Here is a 17,113-nt window from a genome sequence, read left to right on the forward strand (position 1 = left end):
TGTGTGTGTGTGTGTGTGTGTGTGTGTGTGTGTACACAAAAGAGAAGGAGAGAGTGGCTTCCAGGACACATTTCTGCCCACTCCTGTCTGCTCAGCCTTACCTTGCCCCAGCAATGGCATGGAAGGGTCATCATAGCTACTGTCATAGAAATCATTACCAGCCTCCAGCTCACTGTTGACTGGGTTGCCGTTTGCAATGCTCTTTTGTTTGACTGTGAAAAAGGCTTGCATCTTCACGTTGTACCTGGAAGTGAAGGGAGGCAGGAGGTCAGGGCAATGGAAAGGAGTCCCACCAACTGGGCAGGGGGCGGATCACACCCCATCCCTGCACGCAGTCAGCACAGCCCAGGAGTGGTGGGTGGCAGGAGTGGTGGGTGGCAGGGGAGGTGTGGAGCCTCTGCTTTTCAACTGGGCTGACAGTTTCCTGACAGGGACCTGGGAACATTGTGTTGTCTGGTGGCACCTGCTCCTACTGAGCTGGGGATGGGCTTCCTGGAGGCATGAGAGAACTTTCACCTAAGAAAATGACTGAGGCCTACTTACTGGAGCCTGTCCTAATAAAGGAAGCTCGGCCTCGCCTCTGGGCAGGCTTGCAGCAGACATTACCAGTCCTCTCTCCCCCAGCAGCAGATCTTGCTCCCGGGATGCTCACGGGCACCCCCTGCACCACTCACAGTCAGCACTGCCATCACCCCTGAGGGAAGAGTCTCTCCATCTCAAAGAAGCTCAGGCGGGCTCTCGCTGAAAGGCACTCAGAGTGGAGATCATTTAAGGACAATGCTCTTGCAGTCTGACAGTTTATCACCCATCTTTATAAAACATTATAAATGGTTTATATAAATGTGGGATTTATGTCCTCATAAAACCCAGAGTGTTGTCTTTCTTTTTAATTACGTATCGAGGTATGAGGAGGAAGATAAACCTGAACGTGGCTCAGCTCATGAGTAGGGATGTGTGTGTGCGTGTGTGTGTGTGTGTGTGTGTGTGTGTGCAGTGGGAGAAAAATATATGTCATAACATTGACCATTCTAACTACTTTCCCTTTTTAAGTGCACAATACAGTGGCATTAATTACATTCACATTGTTCTACAACCATCAGCAAGGTTCCCAAAACATTTGTATCATCCCAAACAACACTATTCCCACTATTCATTAATTCCTCCTTCTTTGCTCCCCAGCCTGCACTGACCTCTGATCCACCTCTATGAGTCTGGCTCTTCTAGATCCCTCATGTAAGTGCAATCAGACAATATTTGTCCTTTTGTGACTGGCTTCTTCCACTTAGCATAATGTTTTCCAGGTTCATCCATGCTGTAGCCTGTCAGAACGTTATTCCTTTTTCTGGCTGCATAGTATTCCTCATGGGTAGTTTTGAGATGGTTCTGGCCTGGGTAGCTTCTCGAGGGGCTCAAGGTGGCATAGCCTGAGTTTGCATCCTATCAGTGGTGCTGCAGTTGTGCAAAGCACTGGCCCTGAGAAGTGGCATTTTATGAAGCCTGGGGCAGACCTGCCTGGCTTTTTGAAAAGAGTGGTATTAAATTATCAGAAGGCTTCTAGAGACAGCACAAGCGAGTGGTTACCCTGGGGCATGGAGAAGCTGCCCAGAGCAGGGCAGGAAGGAGGTCCTTGCATGCTACTTGTTTGGAGAGCAGCCTTGTGGTCCCTGTTGGGTCCCTTTGGCTCCCTGTTGGGGAGGTCAAAACCAGGCCCCAAATGTATCCAGAATCCAGCTCAGCTGTCCTGTGGGCATCTCCATTGCTACCCCAACCTCTTGTCATAGAGGCTCATCCCCCACACATCAGGCACCAGCATGACTCCCCTGGCCTCAGTGTGGACGGCACCCCCGGAACAGCATCTGACACCCCTCCCCTACTCCAGCTGTCCCCCAGCAGGGTGTCTACCAGAGAGTTGGGGCTGGCCTAAAAGGACAAAGATCTGACAGATGTTTTTCTCCCTGCTGTCACAAAAGGCTATAGCAGGCAGGGGGGCAAGGCGTTGGCAGCCCCGGGGAGGAGAAAGGGCACTTACTTCATGATCAGAATATAAAACACATACAAGATGATGAGCACCAGGCCTTCCCACCTCAAAGAGAGAAAGGAGATTGTGGTTAGAGCTCGGGGCCCGGGGCAGGTGAAGGCTGGGACTGAGGGGTCCAGGAGTGGGGGAGGGCGGGAAGTCTTTATCTCCCCCGCCCCTAGTGCCGGGCCCAGAACCCGGGCATGTGAGGGCTTGCCACCAGCAGCCCTCTTGATGATCAAGCGAGAAAAGCTGAGGGGTCTCTTCTCAACCATAGAGGTCTGCAGGACAGAGGTGGGGTTCCCCCAGCTTCCTAGAAAAAGGAGGGACTAGGGCCACCATGTCGCAGGATTCATGGAGGCTAGTGGCCTGACGTCACACAGACTCGACCCTGAGAGACCCTGTGGTCACCCAAGATTCTGGACAGGAGCCAGAGAAGCTGTGGGTGTGGGAGGAAAGGGGTCCAAGTCCCGGAAGTAGGGCCTAAGAGCTGACTGAATATGCGGCAGGTGGCACAGGAGCCTCCCCGGCCTTATGCTGCGCATGGAAGGGTTGGGGTCTTCCTGGGATGCAACCATTACTACCCTCCGGTGCACCCCACCCAATCCCATTAGCAGTGGGGATTTTTGTAGCTCTGACCACAAGCCCCTGGGGGAGCACACAAGCTTTAGTTTGTTCATTCACTTGACACATATAAACCAAAGCCCCCTACGTGCCCAGCATGGGCTACAGTTGTTTTGGGAGCTCTTCCTTTGCTGACCTCCAGATCATGGAACCACTGCCATCCCAGCCTGGTCTACAGATGACGAAAATGAGACCTAGGAGTTCAGAGGCTTTCCTGGGGTCACACAGCAGGTTGGGGGCCAGGAGAGGACCAGAACCAGGTTTCTGGGGGCCTATAGCACACAGCTGCTCAGGGCAGGTGGCTGATGCCCTCGGCCTGATTGTCTGACTCTATTTCCATAAATAATCATACAGGACGCAGCCTGTAATCCAGACACTTTGGGAGGCCAAGGCAGGTGGATCACTTGAGCCCAGGAGTTCAAGACCAGCCTGGCCAACATGGTGAAACCCCATCTCTACAAAAAATTAAAAAATTAGACAGGTGTGGTGGCATGCACCTGTAGTCCCAGCTACTTGGGAGGCTGAGGCACATGAATCGCTTGAACCCAGGAAGTTGCAGTGAGGCGAGATGGCACCACTGCACTCTAGCCTGGGCGACAGAGTAAGACTGGATCTCGAAAAAAAAAAAATACAGAATGCACGCAGATTCTGAATCGTTGGCAATCAAAAGAAAATTTTTATGAGTTACAAATGTAAGATGCATTCCCATGCTACCAAATAGAGTGGAAACATCAACCTGTTCCTCAGAAGTTTGTGATTTATGTATCTGTTTTGGGGGATGGGGTCTCACTATGTTGCTCAGGCTGGTCTCAAACCCCTGGGCTCAAGCCATCCTCCCACCTCAGCCTCCTTAGTAGCTGAAAGTACCGGTGTGAGCCACCATGCCCGGCTATGTATCTTCATTAAGAAACCAATTCCTACCTCAGTTTCTTAAAGATGAGTCCCTATATTTTCTTTGACATTTTCTAAAAAGTCTCAGTTTTACAGTAATATCTTTAAATCATCTGGAGTTTACCCTTGTATAAGGTGTGAGGTAGGGATCTGATGTTGTGTTGTTCTGTGTGGGTTCCCAGTTGTCCCTGTAGCATTCAAGACTCTATTCCTAACTCACTGCCTTATCATGACATTTCTGCAATGTACCCCATTCTAGAAATAGGCCCATTACTGCATTCCATATTGGCCTATGCTTATCCCTTTGCAAAATACCATACTGTTTTCAGATTTTTGCTTTATAATATATCATGATACCTAGCAGGATGGGACTATTAAGGGAAACAACTTCTCTCACTTTGATAGGATAAAGAAAGGCATGATTGCTTAGAATGACATCTTTTTTTTACTTTCACAAGTTAATAAGCTTAAGTTTATAAAAATAATTTTTAAAAAGATTCAGGGAACCCAACAAATAAGGATACTGGAAACAACAACAAAAAAGAACAATGAAAAATACACTTGAAAAACTTACCACACAATTTGTTCATCATATATGAACTGTAAGGCAAAAGAAACAGCATTGAGATGGGTGGGACATATTTATTTCCAAACAAGAACAAGCACAGACACCCAGGCACCCAGAGCCAATTTATACTGGCCTTGTTATATGTTTTATGGGTCCATTTCTGAGCTGCTCACCTACAGGCCTTTCCTTAGTGTAGCCTAGGCCAGCAGTGTACTGTATTACATGGCCCCAGCTTAGCATGGCCACCCCCAGAGATATGTCCTGTGCTTTATAACAGTCCAAGTAGCTGCTGGGGGCTAACCTGGCAGAAGCCTCCCCTTATTCATGGAATAGAGTTGCTATAATCAAGAAATCTCAAAGACTGAAAGATAGCTAAGTGTGTGTGCATGTGTGTATGTGTGTGTGTATGGGGTGTGTGTGTATATATGGTGTGCAAGTGTGTGTTGGAGGGTGTATCTTTTTTTGTTTTTGAGATGTAGTCTTGCTCTGTCACCCAGGCTGAAGTGCAGTGGTGTGATTTTGGCTCACTGCAACCTCCGTCTCCCAGGTTCAAGCAATTCTCCTGCCTCAGGCTCCCAAGTAGCTGGAATTACACGCATGCACCACCAAACCCGGCTAATTTTTGTACTTTTAGTAGCGACGAGGTTTCACCATGTTGGCCAGGCTGGTCTCAAACTCTTGACCTCAAGCAATCAGCCCGTCTCGGCCTTCCAAAGTGCTAGGATTACAGGCGTGAGCCACCGTGCCCAGCCTTCACTTCATTTTAGAAATCAAAGAGTTTTTACATTGTTTTAGTGAATCCTTAATTTTCTAGTAAGGTAACTGTCATGCAAATCAAGGAATGATTATACTTTGCTCTGTTTGGAATTTTATCAGGAGTCGTTCATTATTGTGGAAAATCACATCATCAACATCGGCACCACCCACGGGGCTTAGGTGCCAGCCCATCACTTGGGCATCAGTCTGCATTTGTACTAGACGGTCTCAGAGATTGTTTTTGTGTGGGAGGGAACCAATCCCTTCATTGGATCTCCTGGCATCTCCGTGCCAAAACATTTACATACTGAAATATGTATTATTTTATTATAGATTACATTTCTCCTTTATATTATAGTTAGGGCATATGTTGACCTTTTCGAAATCATATATCTGTAGATTGTTTTATCTGTAGAATCATTGGAGACATCTATTTTTGGGGGGGTGTGGTAGGCAGCCTGTAGGGGGGTCCCCATGCTCCCACTGCCTGACATTCATGCTTCCCTAGCATGTGGGCTGCACCTGGTGACTTGCTTCTAACAAACAGAATATGGCATACGTGGCAGGTATCACCCCTGAGAGCAGGTTAGGAAAAGGCTGTGGCTTTTATCTTGGTGCCTCTGGCCCTCGCTCTGAGGGAAGCCCGCCACCCAGCTAAGAGCTGCCCTGTGGAACAGCCAGCGGCCCAAGGCCTGCCCACAGCCACGTGAGTGACCCTGCAAGCAGAGCCCTGCCTGCCAAGCTCTGCGATGATTCTACCCTGGCTAACGCCTTAACTGCAGCCCAGCAGAGGACCTGGCCTACAGGACCCAGCTGTACCATTTCTGACCGGTTTCTCAGCAGTTTAAGACAAAGATTTATTATCTCCCACTTTCTGTGGGAGAGGTTTTGGGTCTGCAGTTTTGGGGAAAGGGAGGCACAGTGCTGGGGGTGGGGGGCTGGTCACTGTGACCACAGTGAGTGGCTGGCACACCCCACTATTGGGTGCTGTGAGTCCTCTCTGGTCACAGTGCCAGGGGCAGAGATGGGCAGGGGTCATGTGCCTTCGCAGGGTCCCAGCCAACCTGACCTTGGGGGCGGAGGGGCAACTCACCACGATGAGCACGATGACAGAGATGGTGTAGTACACGGAGTCTCGGCACACAGCCCACCACGTTAGACGGACCACCTGCCAGCAGAGCCCCGACGTTGCTGCTATAAGCGCGGAAGCGGGGAGGGGGTGCAGCTGCCCAGGTCTCCTCCCCCTACAGTGCAGGGCACGCCCACAGAGTTCCTCCTCCTAACTCCAGGCCACACTTGTTCTTTGTTATATTTAGGGAACAGAACGAAACCAAGTAATGTTCTCAAGCCATGGCAAAGCTGCCCTCTATTCCTCTGAGGTCAGAACAGTGTGTGTTTCACAGCAGAGGCCAGAGGCTCTCGCTCTCCACCCGATCCTGGCACGTTCACGCACAGTCGGCTGCCCACTTCCATCTCCCTCTGCAAGGCAGGGCCTCACTCATGAGCCCGCCTCTCTGAGGTCAAGTCCAACATTTCCCCTGGGGCTCTGAGGATATCTAATGGGGAATCAATGACAATCCAGCTTCATGCTCCCTGTTGGGGAGGCCAAAACCAGGCCCCAAATGTATCCAGAATCCAGCTCAGCTGTCCTGTGGGTGTCCCCACTGCTACCCCAACCTCTTGTCATAGAGGCTCATCCCCAACACTTCAGGGCATGCGTCTGCCAGGCCCAGGGAGAAACCACTGACCTGGCCAGCAAACAGTCCGCACACTCCAATTATGCACAGGATGTTGAACACAGCGGAGCCCACGATGGTGCCCACCCCGACGTCCCCGTGGGTGATGAACACCCCTGGAAAGGAAACACACAGACCCTGGGCCTCAGCCACGCGTCCCCAGCCTGCCCCTTCCTCAGTGTCCCCCTTTCACAGGAAAGTGGGTTGCTTTACTATCAAACAGAGCACCTGTGAAGCGGAAGAGAATGGCAGAAGCAGTGGCAGAACCAGGGAGGTGAAAATGCCACCAGGGACCAGCTACTCCAATCTTCCCTTTTTCTCTGAGCAGCTTTATTCAGATATAATGTGCATGCTACAAAATTTACCCATTTAAACATACAATTTGGTGGTTTTAGTATATTCACAGAATTGTGCAACCAAAACCACAATCTAATTTTAGAATATTTTTATCACCTTAAAAAGAACATTTTTATCACCCCTCAGCACCCTACTCTACCACATGCCCCCAAGAAACCACCAGTCTACTTACTGCCTCTTGAATTCTTCCATTTTACAGATGAGAAAAGTGAGGCTCAGAGCTGACAAATGCCCCCACTGCTCTGGCACCAAACGGACTCTCTAGATCCTGTGTCTCAGGCTGGAGGGGATTTCTTACCAATAACAGATGCAAACAGCTCTGGCGTTGAGCTTCCTGCAGCCATGAAGGTGGCTCCAGCCACATCTTCGCTCAGATGGAGTCTCTGAAACAGAAGTGACCACAGACCCTCAGGGTGTGACGTGGGGGCACTGGACATCACTGGACGCTCCACAGCCAAGGGGCATGCAGGAGGGCAGTGCTGCAGCCTGAGCCAAACTCGTCTGCCTGCAGCCTCTCACCCCTGGGCACATGCTGTCTGCCCTCTGCCATCTGCCCTCCAGCCTCTACCAGGCATTCCTCTCAGAGCCCCTTTCCTCCTCCCCTAACTATCTCCGGTTTGTCCTCCAAGCCTGTGACCAAATAATGTCTCCCTGATGAAGTCTTCCTATGCATCCACTCAGCTAGTGACTTCCCTCAGATACATGATGTGTTTTATCTGCTGTTATTGAAATGTGAATTTCACATGAGGGTTTGTGGTCCACACGCTTGCCTTCCCTCACCAGATGATGAGGGCAGCAGCTGGTCTTTCCCATCTTTGCATCCCTGGTGCCTAGAACAGCATCTGGCACACAGTGGTGCTCCACAGGAGCACACTAGTCTAGTGACCATCCCCTTCCGTGCCGGTTTTGGGTACTGGGGGCCTCAATGAGAATGTCAGCATTGTGGATCTGGAGGCCTCTGGCCCGCAGCTGGGCCTTGCATTCTGGAAGTCCTTCTCTACGGCAGGCCTGTAATCCAGTGGCTCACAAAGACCCAGAGGTGCTGGTTCCAGGGTTAAGCTGGCACGGGAAAGGGTGGGGACTCATGGTTGGGGCCCGTTCTGCCTGTCCAGGTCATGTCTGGCCACAGAGCCCATCCTCTGATCTGAAATGCGTGATGGAGGCTTTGAATGTTTGGAGAAACCATGGAGACTGAGGGTCTGCCTGAAAACCAATCGGGAGGTGCCCACTCTGTGGTTCTCAGAAGGCCCCTCAGGACAGGGCTCACCTCCACCAGCCCCAACTCCCAAAGTATCCCTGAGCAGCCCTGGGTTCTGGGGCCACCAAGGAACCCACTGGTCAGCTAACCTTAGAGGAGTCCTCAGAAGGGTTAGAGCTCTGGGCTTGACGGAGTCTGGGGTGGGGGCACAGCACTGATCTCCAGGGCAGAAGCCGGCCACCTTAACCCTGCCAAAAAGCAGGGTTCCACAGAAGAGGCTCTGCTCCCAAAGGATCTCCAAAACTCTCAGCAGAACCCAAACCATGCTGCCTCCTGTCCTCCCTCCTCCCTGCCTTTGCCCGGGCCATTCCTTCCGCCTGGAATGCCCTTCCCTTCCCTCTCTGCTTGCTAAACTCCTTCCCACTTCTGAAACCTGGTCCCAATGCCACCTCCTCTATGAAGCCTTCCCAGATATCTCCCCCAAGAGAGATGCTCCCCCTCTCCCTTTGGCTCCCCTGTCCTTTAATGTCTCTCACTGAGCCCTTGACATCGGTCTTACCTACAGGGCTAAGACCACCACCCTTGCTCACCTCCATCCTTAGGGATAGAGGTAACCTTATGGGGTGCATGCACCTCCACTGTATGTGGCCCTACACTGTAGTCATCCACCTTTCACCTTCCATAGGCTCCCATCAACCCCATCGCTATGGCTTCCCCAAGCTCTCTGCCTAGTGGGTGGGTCCTAGGTGTGTATTCAGTAAGGATCAGCTGACTGTATCCTTCCCAAGGGCCGCCTCTGGAAGGCAGAAGCAACAACACTTTTAATAACCGCCATTGCTGCAGCGCACACTCCACAGGGGCCGTGGGTGACCCTCCCGCACGATCATCCCAGTGGGCATTTCCGGACTCTGTTCCTCACCCTCCTCCCCTGGCTCCATTCCCTCATTGACAAGCGTCTGGATGGAGGCAAGCACATGGCTCCATCTGAGGGGATGTGGGGTAAGGGGAGGCCTTTGCACACGTTTGCCAGGTCACTGCTTGGGGGGCCCAGGTCCAAAGCAGCCAGTCCCAACTCTGCAAGGACACTGAGCTCCCCAAGCTGGGCCCAGCAGGGGGAAAGTCACAGGGAAGCACCTGCCCTGAACAACCCGCCTTCCCAGCTGCAAATGTCACCATGAAGACATGGCCTCAAACACGTGGGAGATTTCATAGGGATGAAGGGTGGCAAAGCCCTGGGCATTCCTCACATGGGAGGTGCTGCAAATGGAAGTCAATTTCCTTCCTTGAGTAGAAGGCAAGAGTAAGGTGGAGCAATGAGATACACTGGGATCTTGTGTATGAGGAGAAATAAGGAAAGAAAGTAAAAAACTAACAAAATAATTGTGGGGAGAAAACACCAGCCTGCAAAGGTCAGGACAGAGGGGAATTCCCTGCCGCTGCAGCTTGGCGTCTCCCTGGCGGGGTGGGGGTGGGCCCACCTGTCACCTGCCACTTGCAGCTGGTGACAGGCAATGCTCCACTGCAGCTGGCAGGCCTGCCTGGGCTTTGTACTTAGCCAGGTTGGACACACATGCCAACAGCCTGCTGTGGACCCAGTGGTTCTCGGTAGTGATCTCACACCGGGAGCATTTTCTTCTGCCAAGTTCTGGGATAGGCTGCCATCCACCAAGGCTAATTTGAGGGTTTCCGGCGAGGCTTCACCATGGGGCAGACATTAAGTGCTTGGTGTGACAGTCTTTGCCACCAGCATGCTCCCCACGCCATCCCTGGCCTTCTCGGCCTAGTATTTATGTCCCACATATCTTCAAGGCTTCACCAAGGTGTCCCAAGTCCCTTCCACGTACCTCACAGATCTTCTCTAGAGACGGAACAAAGAAGTCATCGCACACTATGGCCAAGGCATAGAACATATACAGAGCCTGCAAAGGAGAGAGGAGACAGGCAGGGCCGGTGAGGGTCCCTGCCGCAGCTGCGAAGGGCCCACCGCGCCCCAAACCAGGCTGCCGGGGCAGAGGCCAGGCGGACGGAGTGGGGCACACAGGAAAACTCCAACACCATAGATTTCATTCCCTCAATCCCCTTACTGGCAAATGGGGAAACTGAGGCCCGGAGCAGCGATAACATGCTGAGCAGTAGAGGGGATGAAAACTCAGGCCACTGGGGCTCATTCCTCTTGTGATCTAATAAGAAACATATATTTGGTCTCTGCCCTTGGTTTCTGGCACGCAATTCCCGAAACCCATGGAACCTCGGGCATAATAGGAATGTCTTCTGCAGGTCAGTGAGGTGACTGGTGGCTGAGGGCACCTAGGTAGCTTCAGGATGGGGGCAGGTCACCAGAAAGACCAAGGCAGGATGAGCGGGTTGGGACTTTAAGCCCCAGCCCCCAACCGCCAGGGAGGAGAGAGGGGCTGGAGGTTGAATTGATCACCAGTGGCCAATAATGTAATCAGTCACGCCTATGTAATGACGCCTCCATAGAAACCTAAAGGATAGGGCTTAAGGAGTTTCCCTGATAGCTGAACATGTGGAGGCTCCTGGAGGGTCGTGTGCTTAGGGAGGGCATGGAAGCACTGCACCCCTTCCCCCGATACCTCGCCCTATGCATCCCTTCATCTGTATCCCTTTTTGTTTGAGACGGGGTCTCACTCTGCCACCCAGGCTGGAGTGCAGTGGTGCCATCTTGGCTCACTGCGGCCTCTACCTTGTGGGTTCATCATCCTCCCACCTCAGCCTCCCAAGTAGCTGGGACTACAGGTGCACACCACCACACCCAGCTAATTCTGTTTATTATTATTATTATTATTATTTTTAGAGATGGGGGTCTCACTATGTTTTCCAGGCTGGTTTTGAACTCCTGGACTCAAGTGCTCCTCTGACCTCAGCCTCCCAAAGTGCTGGGATTACAGGAGTGAGCCAAGGCACCTGGCCCTGTATCCTTGGTAATATCCTTCATAATAAATTGGCAAATGGAAGTCAAAGTGTTTCCCTGAATTCTGTGAGCCGCTCTAGCAAATTAATTGAGCGCAAAGAGGGGGTCATGGGAACGCTGATTTATAGCAGGTTGTTCAGAAGCACAGGTAAAACAACTTTAGGTTTGCAACTGCCATCTAAAGAAGAAGCAGTCTTGTGGGACTGAGCCCTTGGTGGGTGGGAGCTGCTGCTGTCTCTAGGTACGGTGTCAGAACTGAATTGAGTTAGAGGACACCCAGCTGGTGTCTGCTGAATTCTTGGCATGTGGGGAAAAAACCCACACGCATTTTGTTGTGTGTTTGTTGAAGCAGAATGTGGTGAGCAAATTTGAGAGCAGGAAAAACACTTTTTTTTCCTACTCTCTCAAGCATCTCTTCTTAAAGCAGCAGCTCTCTCTCCTAGCACCAGAGTCCGCCCTCAACAGGCAAGACCTAACCCTAATAGCCAAGAAGGAAAGCACTCAGAACCGTCATTTTAAGAATTTAAAATAATAATAACAATCCTGATTTGCTCCCTTTATTTTTAGGGAAGGCATTAAAGTGACGAACTGCCCATCCACTGCCAAAACAAATGGCAACTTGAGATCCAGCATTTCCTGGGATGCTACTTAATAACGCTGGCACCATTAAAACTCACAGGCCATTGACATTCGGAGGTTCATGGAGTAAAGGACCCAGATTCTAAGGCTGGTTCTGGAACTGACTTGCCATGTGACTTTGGATAAGAAACTTTTCTAGGTTTTGATTTCGGCATCTGTCTCATGATGAAGTAAAACAGATCAGCAGTTTTAAAATGGTTTTATATCTGGAGCCTCTCTCTGGCCCATCCCTCCGTTCAGCAGCCAGCACGGCTTCACTGAGCTCATCCTATGTGCCAGGAACTACCGAGGGGATCAGAGATACAGTTGTGAGGAAGCCAGGAAAACCCTCTCCTATAACTTACCTAGTGGGGAACAAAGAAGCAAATTGGCCAGTAAAATATCTACCAGGAAACAGCAGTGCAACAGCCCTGAGGTAGGAGTGTGTTCGATGCACTTGAGGAACAACAGGTAGAATAGAGAGAGTGGAAAACGGAGAATGTGAGGTTGGAGGGAGAGGCAAGGACCAGGACCCACAGAAAAGAGATGGGTTTTGCTCTAAGCACTGGGGGAAGCCATGTCTTTCTTCAAAGAAAAAGTGCTATGGATGTCCTGGTTGCAAAAGAGAAAGGCTGGGCTACTTCAGCTAAAACAGTGATACTCATCAAGTTCACCATTCATTCATTGGGATTAATAAAGTAGAAGATATATTAGCTGCGTCCAGGGCATCTGAGGCAGGTATCTACTGGATTTGACTCATTGTCAACATTTTGGGGAAGAGGAGTAAAAAGAAACAAATAGCAGGGGTGTGGGTAAAGGGGAGAAGGCAGGTGGGGGAGACCCTGATACAAAGCTTAGGATTCTGACTTGAATTCACACTCACAGCAATCCCCAACATCACCTCCCGAGAGGCCAAAAGGCCTCTCTCTCTTCTGAGCCCTGAGAAACAATGAGGAGAGAAGATGAGCCAAGATGGCGCCCCGATTTCCATCTCTTGGGTCACGGAGCACTGCAGGCAAAACTGGCCCCTAAGCTAGGTTCTTTCTGTGCTCTAAAGAAGAGGTCAGCATTCATCTACCCATTCAAATCAAAAAAAGAAAAAACGAGAGGTCAGCAAATTTTTTCTGTAAAGGGTCAGATAGTAGTATTTTAGGCTTTGCTGGCCAAATAGTCACTTCCACAACTATTCTGCTGTTGTGAAACAAAAACGAGCCATAGAATGGGTGTGGCAGTGTTCCAATAAAACTTTATTTATAAAAACAGTTGGTGGTATGGGGGTGATAATATTTTAGGCTTTGCTGGCCAAATAGTCACTTCCACAGCTACTCTGTTGTTGTGAAACAAAAACGAGCCATAGAATGGGTGTGGCAGTGCTCCAATAAAATTTTATTTATAAAAACCATTGGTGGTATAGGGGTGATTTTCCCATGCTGTTCTCGTGATAGTGAGTGAATTCTCACGAGATCTGATGGTTTTATAAGGCAGTTTTCCCTGCTCTTGCATGATCTCTCTTCCCTGCCACCGTGTAAAATGTGCCTCCTCCCCTTCCACCATAATTGTAAGTTTCCTGAGGCCTCACCCTCCCCATCCATGCCGAACTGTGAGTCAGTTAAACCTCTTTTCTTCATTTAAAAAACGAACAAACAAACAGCTGGTGAGCTGGATTTGGCTCTCCAGCCATAGCTTGGTAACCCCTCCTCTAAAGGGTTCCTGTGAAATTCCCACGGTGCACTCAGGTTCAGCAGAAACCTGTTTTATTTCAGCTATGCCAAGACTTTCACGAGGCAGGACCACAGAACTATGGGACCAATTAGCCACACCCACAGTCCCTTAGTGAAAGGGGAGGGAGTGTAAAGCCAGAGAAACAAGAAAGATAACTCTATTATAGAAATAATAAACACGTCTGTCGTTCAAAATGTGCCAACAACCCTCATTCTAGTCTTCATTTTCATTAATGGCTTACCCTGTTAATTAAAACTTCACCCATTCTTTATTTTCTGGTTGTTACTACCTATGTGGGAATTCCAGATTTCACTTTCTTAATGATCTCTTGCAAAGAGTAATACTGGGTTGGGTTTAAATATACAAGCAGATGGTGCTGGATGGTCAGGGAAGCTGATCAGGAGGAAAATTTGCTGTGGTTGATCCAAAGCAGAGAAGCAAACCTTAACCAACTACGTTTCTCCACACCACACAATAGAGTCAGCAAACCTTTTCTGTAAAGGGGCAGATAATAAATATGTTTGGCTTTGTGGGCCAGGCAGTCTCTGATGCATGGACTCAGCTCTGCCTCTGAAGTGCAAAAATAACCACAGATATTATAGAAATGAATAGGAGTGTCTGTGTTCCAATAAAACTTTATTTACAAAAATAGGCATTGAGCCAGATTTGGCTAGGGTTGTAGTTTGCCTATTCCAGCACAGAGAGTGACTTGTAACTTAGGTTTGAACTCCTATTTCTTTTTGAATTACTACTTGACCCCCCTCCCACCATTTGTCATCAAGGTCCATATGAATAGGGAGGAAGTTTGAGAAGTACAACAAAGTTTTAAACTACAGATGCTCCTAGACTTACAATGAGGTTATAACTTGATAAGCCCATTTTAAGTTTAAAATACTTTAAGTGGGTCGGGGGTGGTGGCTCACACCTGTAGTCCCAGCACTTTGGGAGGCCGAGGCAGGTGGATCACCTGAGATCAGGAGTTCGAGACCAGCCTGGCCAACATGGTTAAACCCCGTCTCTACTAGAAATACAAAAATTAACCAGGTGTGGCAGTACATGCCTGTAATACCAGCTACTTGGGAGGCTGAGGCAGGAGAATTGTTTGAACCCAGGAGGCAGAGGTTGCAGTGAGCTGAGATCGTGCCACTGTACTCCAGCCTGGGCGACAGAGCGAGACTCCATCTCAAAAATAAATAGATAAATAAATAAATAAAATACTTTAAGTGGAAAATGCATTTAACCCAGTTAACCTACTGAACATCATTGCTTAGCCTGGCCTACCTTAAACGTGCTTCAGAATACTTAATTAGCCTACAGCTAGGCAAATTCATCTGGCAACACAGCACCCTGTAAAGTACTGGTTGTTTGTTTATGCTCATGCCCACATGACTGACTGGGAGCTGCAATTGGTGCTACTGCCCAGCATGAGGAGAGAGTATCACTGGCCCAGAAAAAGATAAAACTTCAAAATTTACAGTATAGTTTCTTTATACTTCCAGAACAGTGATACTGAATATGTCTCACTTTTGTAACATCATAACACTGAAAAATAGTAAGTGGAACCATCCTAACTCAGGGACCATCTACGTAGTGACATAAAGGTATTAAAATTTAGGGGTAGTCATGGGAATCAGGACAGCAAGCATTTGTAGGAGTTATCATGTGCCATGCAACACTGATGCCCTTGACCCATATTCACTCATATTCACACCCTGTAATAGGTACCATCATCCCTGTTTTACAAAATCAGAAAATGGGATACAGGAAAGACTTGCATTCCTGTGTTGGTCCTGGGGCCACTAGCTGTGTGACACCGGGTAAGTCACCTAACACATTTAAGACACCATTTCTTTGTGGGTAAAACGTGCCCAGTCTCTGCTCTCCTCACTGGGCTGTGTTACAAGAATAAAAGATCTCAGACACGCCACGGCTCTGCCCCGCTGTGCAGAGAGGCTTCATGTGCCATAAGTTTTGTGACCACTCTGGGAGGACGACTTACACCAAGGATGTGCAGCAGGACGGCTCCGTGCTGTCGCTCCTTATTGGAGAACAGGTCTGTGGGGAACTCGTGAATTGCTGGAAGACAGGAAGAGATGGCAGAGTGTTAGTTATCTATGGGCCTCCCAACAAACCTCACTTGACATCTGAGAGTTCACTAAGGAACTGCAGAGCCATCTGGCTTTGGACTGATCAGAGAGAAGGACAGCCATTTCTCAGTCTGGGGGCAGACCAGCTCTCAGGAAATAGTTGCTGGATACTGGATTATGCAAAGATATTCCAGCCCCTTAGAGTGGTCATGTTTTAGATATGTCTTGCATTTTAAAAAACAGTATGAAACGCTTCACACATAATAGGATGGCTAGAACCCAGAACAGATAGTAGTAAGTGTTGACAAGGATATGGAGGTACTGGAATTTCAAACACTGCTGGTGGAAATGTAAAATGGTACAGCCCTGGGAGGCAGTCTGGCAGGTCCTCAAAAGATTAAGCATACATCATATGACCCAGCAATTCCACTCACAAGTATAGACCCAAGAGAAATGCAAGCATATGTCCACACTAAAACTTACACATCAATGTTCATGGCCATATTGCTCATAACAGCCAAGATGTGGAAACAATCTAAATCAAATGCTTGGGGTTTGAGTATCATTCCTGCATCCCCAGGCAGCTCTGAGCAACTCATCTGCTCAGTAATAGAGGAATAATCCCTTCTCACCTGCCACTGTCACATTCAAAATCATCAGTGGATAAGCACGCTCATGAATGGAGGTATACACGAATGAATTCCATTGTCACAGATCCTGTTTAGGCCACTCTCAGATCTCCACCCACCCTCACCACACCAGCTAAACTGGAAGCTTCTGGAAGTCAGGGATCCACACTTCCCTGGTCACCACTGCACCCTCAGTACCTAGGCCAGGCCTGCTACACAGTAGGTTCTCAATCAACCTTAGCAATCGACTGAACAAACAAAGGTTAAAATATTAACAAAAACAACAATATGTATCATCTCATCTTATTAGAATACTTTTATTACCCTTGTAAACCCCTTAAATACGTGGAATGACACCTAGTTCATTTTGGTTGCTTGATAAATGCTTGTTAAATAAACTGCCAGGACAGAAATCCCTTCTCTGCAAATATAATTTGGCCCTAAGCTCTGAAAATGATGCTTTCTCCCTTATATGGAAATTTTTCTGATTTTTCAGATCTGATTCTCTCGGCAAGCCACAGAAAACATCAGCTTCCCAGACACCCAGAAAATGTTCCCACTTTGAAACAAGCAGTATTTAACGAAAAATAGATTATTCCGCTTCCCTCACATCTCTCTCTTTTTTTGTAATCAAACTTCTTTAATAGAGTTGCTGCTGTCGGTTCAAGGGCATGGATTGGCTTCAAGGTTTGTCAGCTCAGAGATGGAGAATTACATAGGGAGAGACTTGGCATTGTTGAGGCCAAGATCTTACTTCCAGGAGAAATGCAGCTGCTGGGATATTTCAGTGCAGATCAATAAACATTTCTGCCATGAAAATTCGAGACATTTCCTGATTCTCCAAATCAGGGTTTTGAGAGCTGACTGATTTATCCAATCCTGGGAATTAGAATAACATCTTTAAAATTTTTTGAAAAATGAGAAGTTTTGAAAATTAGAATAATGTCATGTCATCTTTCTGCTGCTGGGGACATATCA

The 17,113-nt window shown here is 48.8% G+C and overlaps 1 protein-coding gene across 2 annotated transcripts in view; it reads right to left on the minus strand.

The window, feature by feature from the left end:
* The window catches only part of SLC24A4 (solute carrier family 24 member 4), a 176,624-nt gene that overhangs the window by 49,949 nt on the left and 109,562 nt on the right, over positions 1 to 17,113 (minus strand). The window contains exons 3-10 of one of the 2 annotated variants that reach the window (XM_032180014.3): positions 15,419 to 15,495; positions 9,992 to 10,066; positions 7,248 to 7,332; positions 6,605 to 6,708; positions 5,950 to 6,024; positions 4,107 to 4,132; positions 2,030 to 2,083; positions 102 to 244 (exon numbers count right to left, since the gene is read on the minus strand). In XM_032180014.3, the coding sequence (XP_032035905.1) occupies positions 102 to 244; positions 2,030 to 2,083; positions 4,107 to 4,132; positions 5,950 to 6,024; positions 6,605 to 6,708; positions 7,248 to 7,332; positions 9,992 to 10,066; positions 15,419 to 15,495 (639 nt within the window). The remainder of the gene's footprint in view (positions 1 to 101; positions 245 to 2,029; positions 2,084 to 4,106; positions 4,133 to 5,949; positions 6,025 to 6,604; positions 6,709 to 7,247; positions 7,333 to 9,991; positions 10,067 to 15,418; positions 15,496 to 17,113) is intronic. The other variant, XM_032180015.2, reaches the window with a different exon arrangement.

The sequence above is a fragment of the Hylobates moloch genome, unplaced genomic scaffold (assembly GCF_009828535.3).
Source record: "Hylobates moloch isolate HMO894 unplaced genomic scaffold, HMol_V3 SCAFFOLD_16, whole genome shotgun sequence".
Taxonomy (NCBI): domain Eukaryota; kingdom Metazoa; phylum Chordata; class Mammalia; order Primates; family Hylobatidae; genus Hylobates; species Hylobates moloch.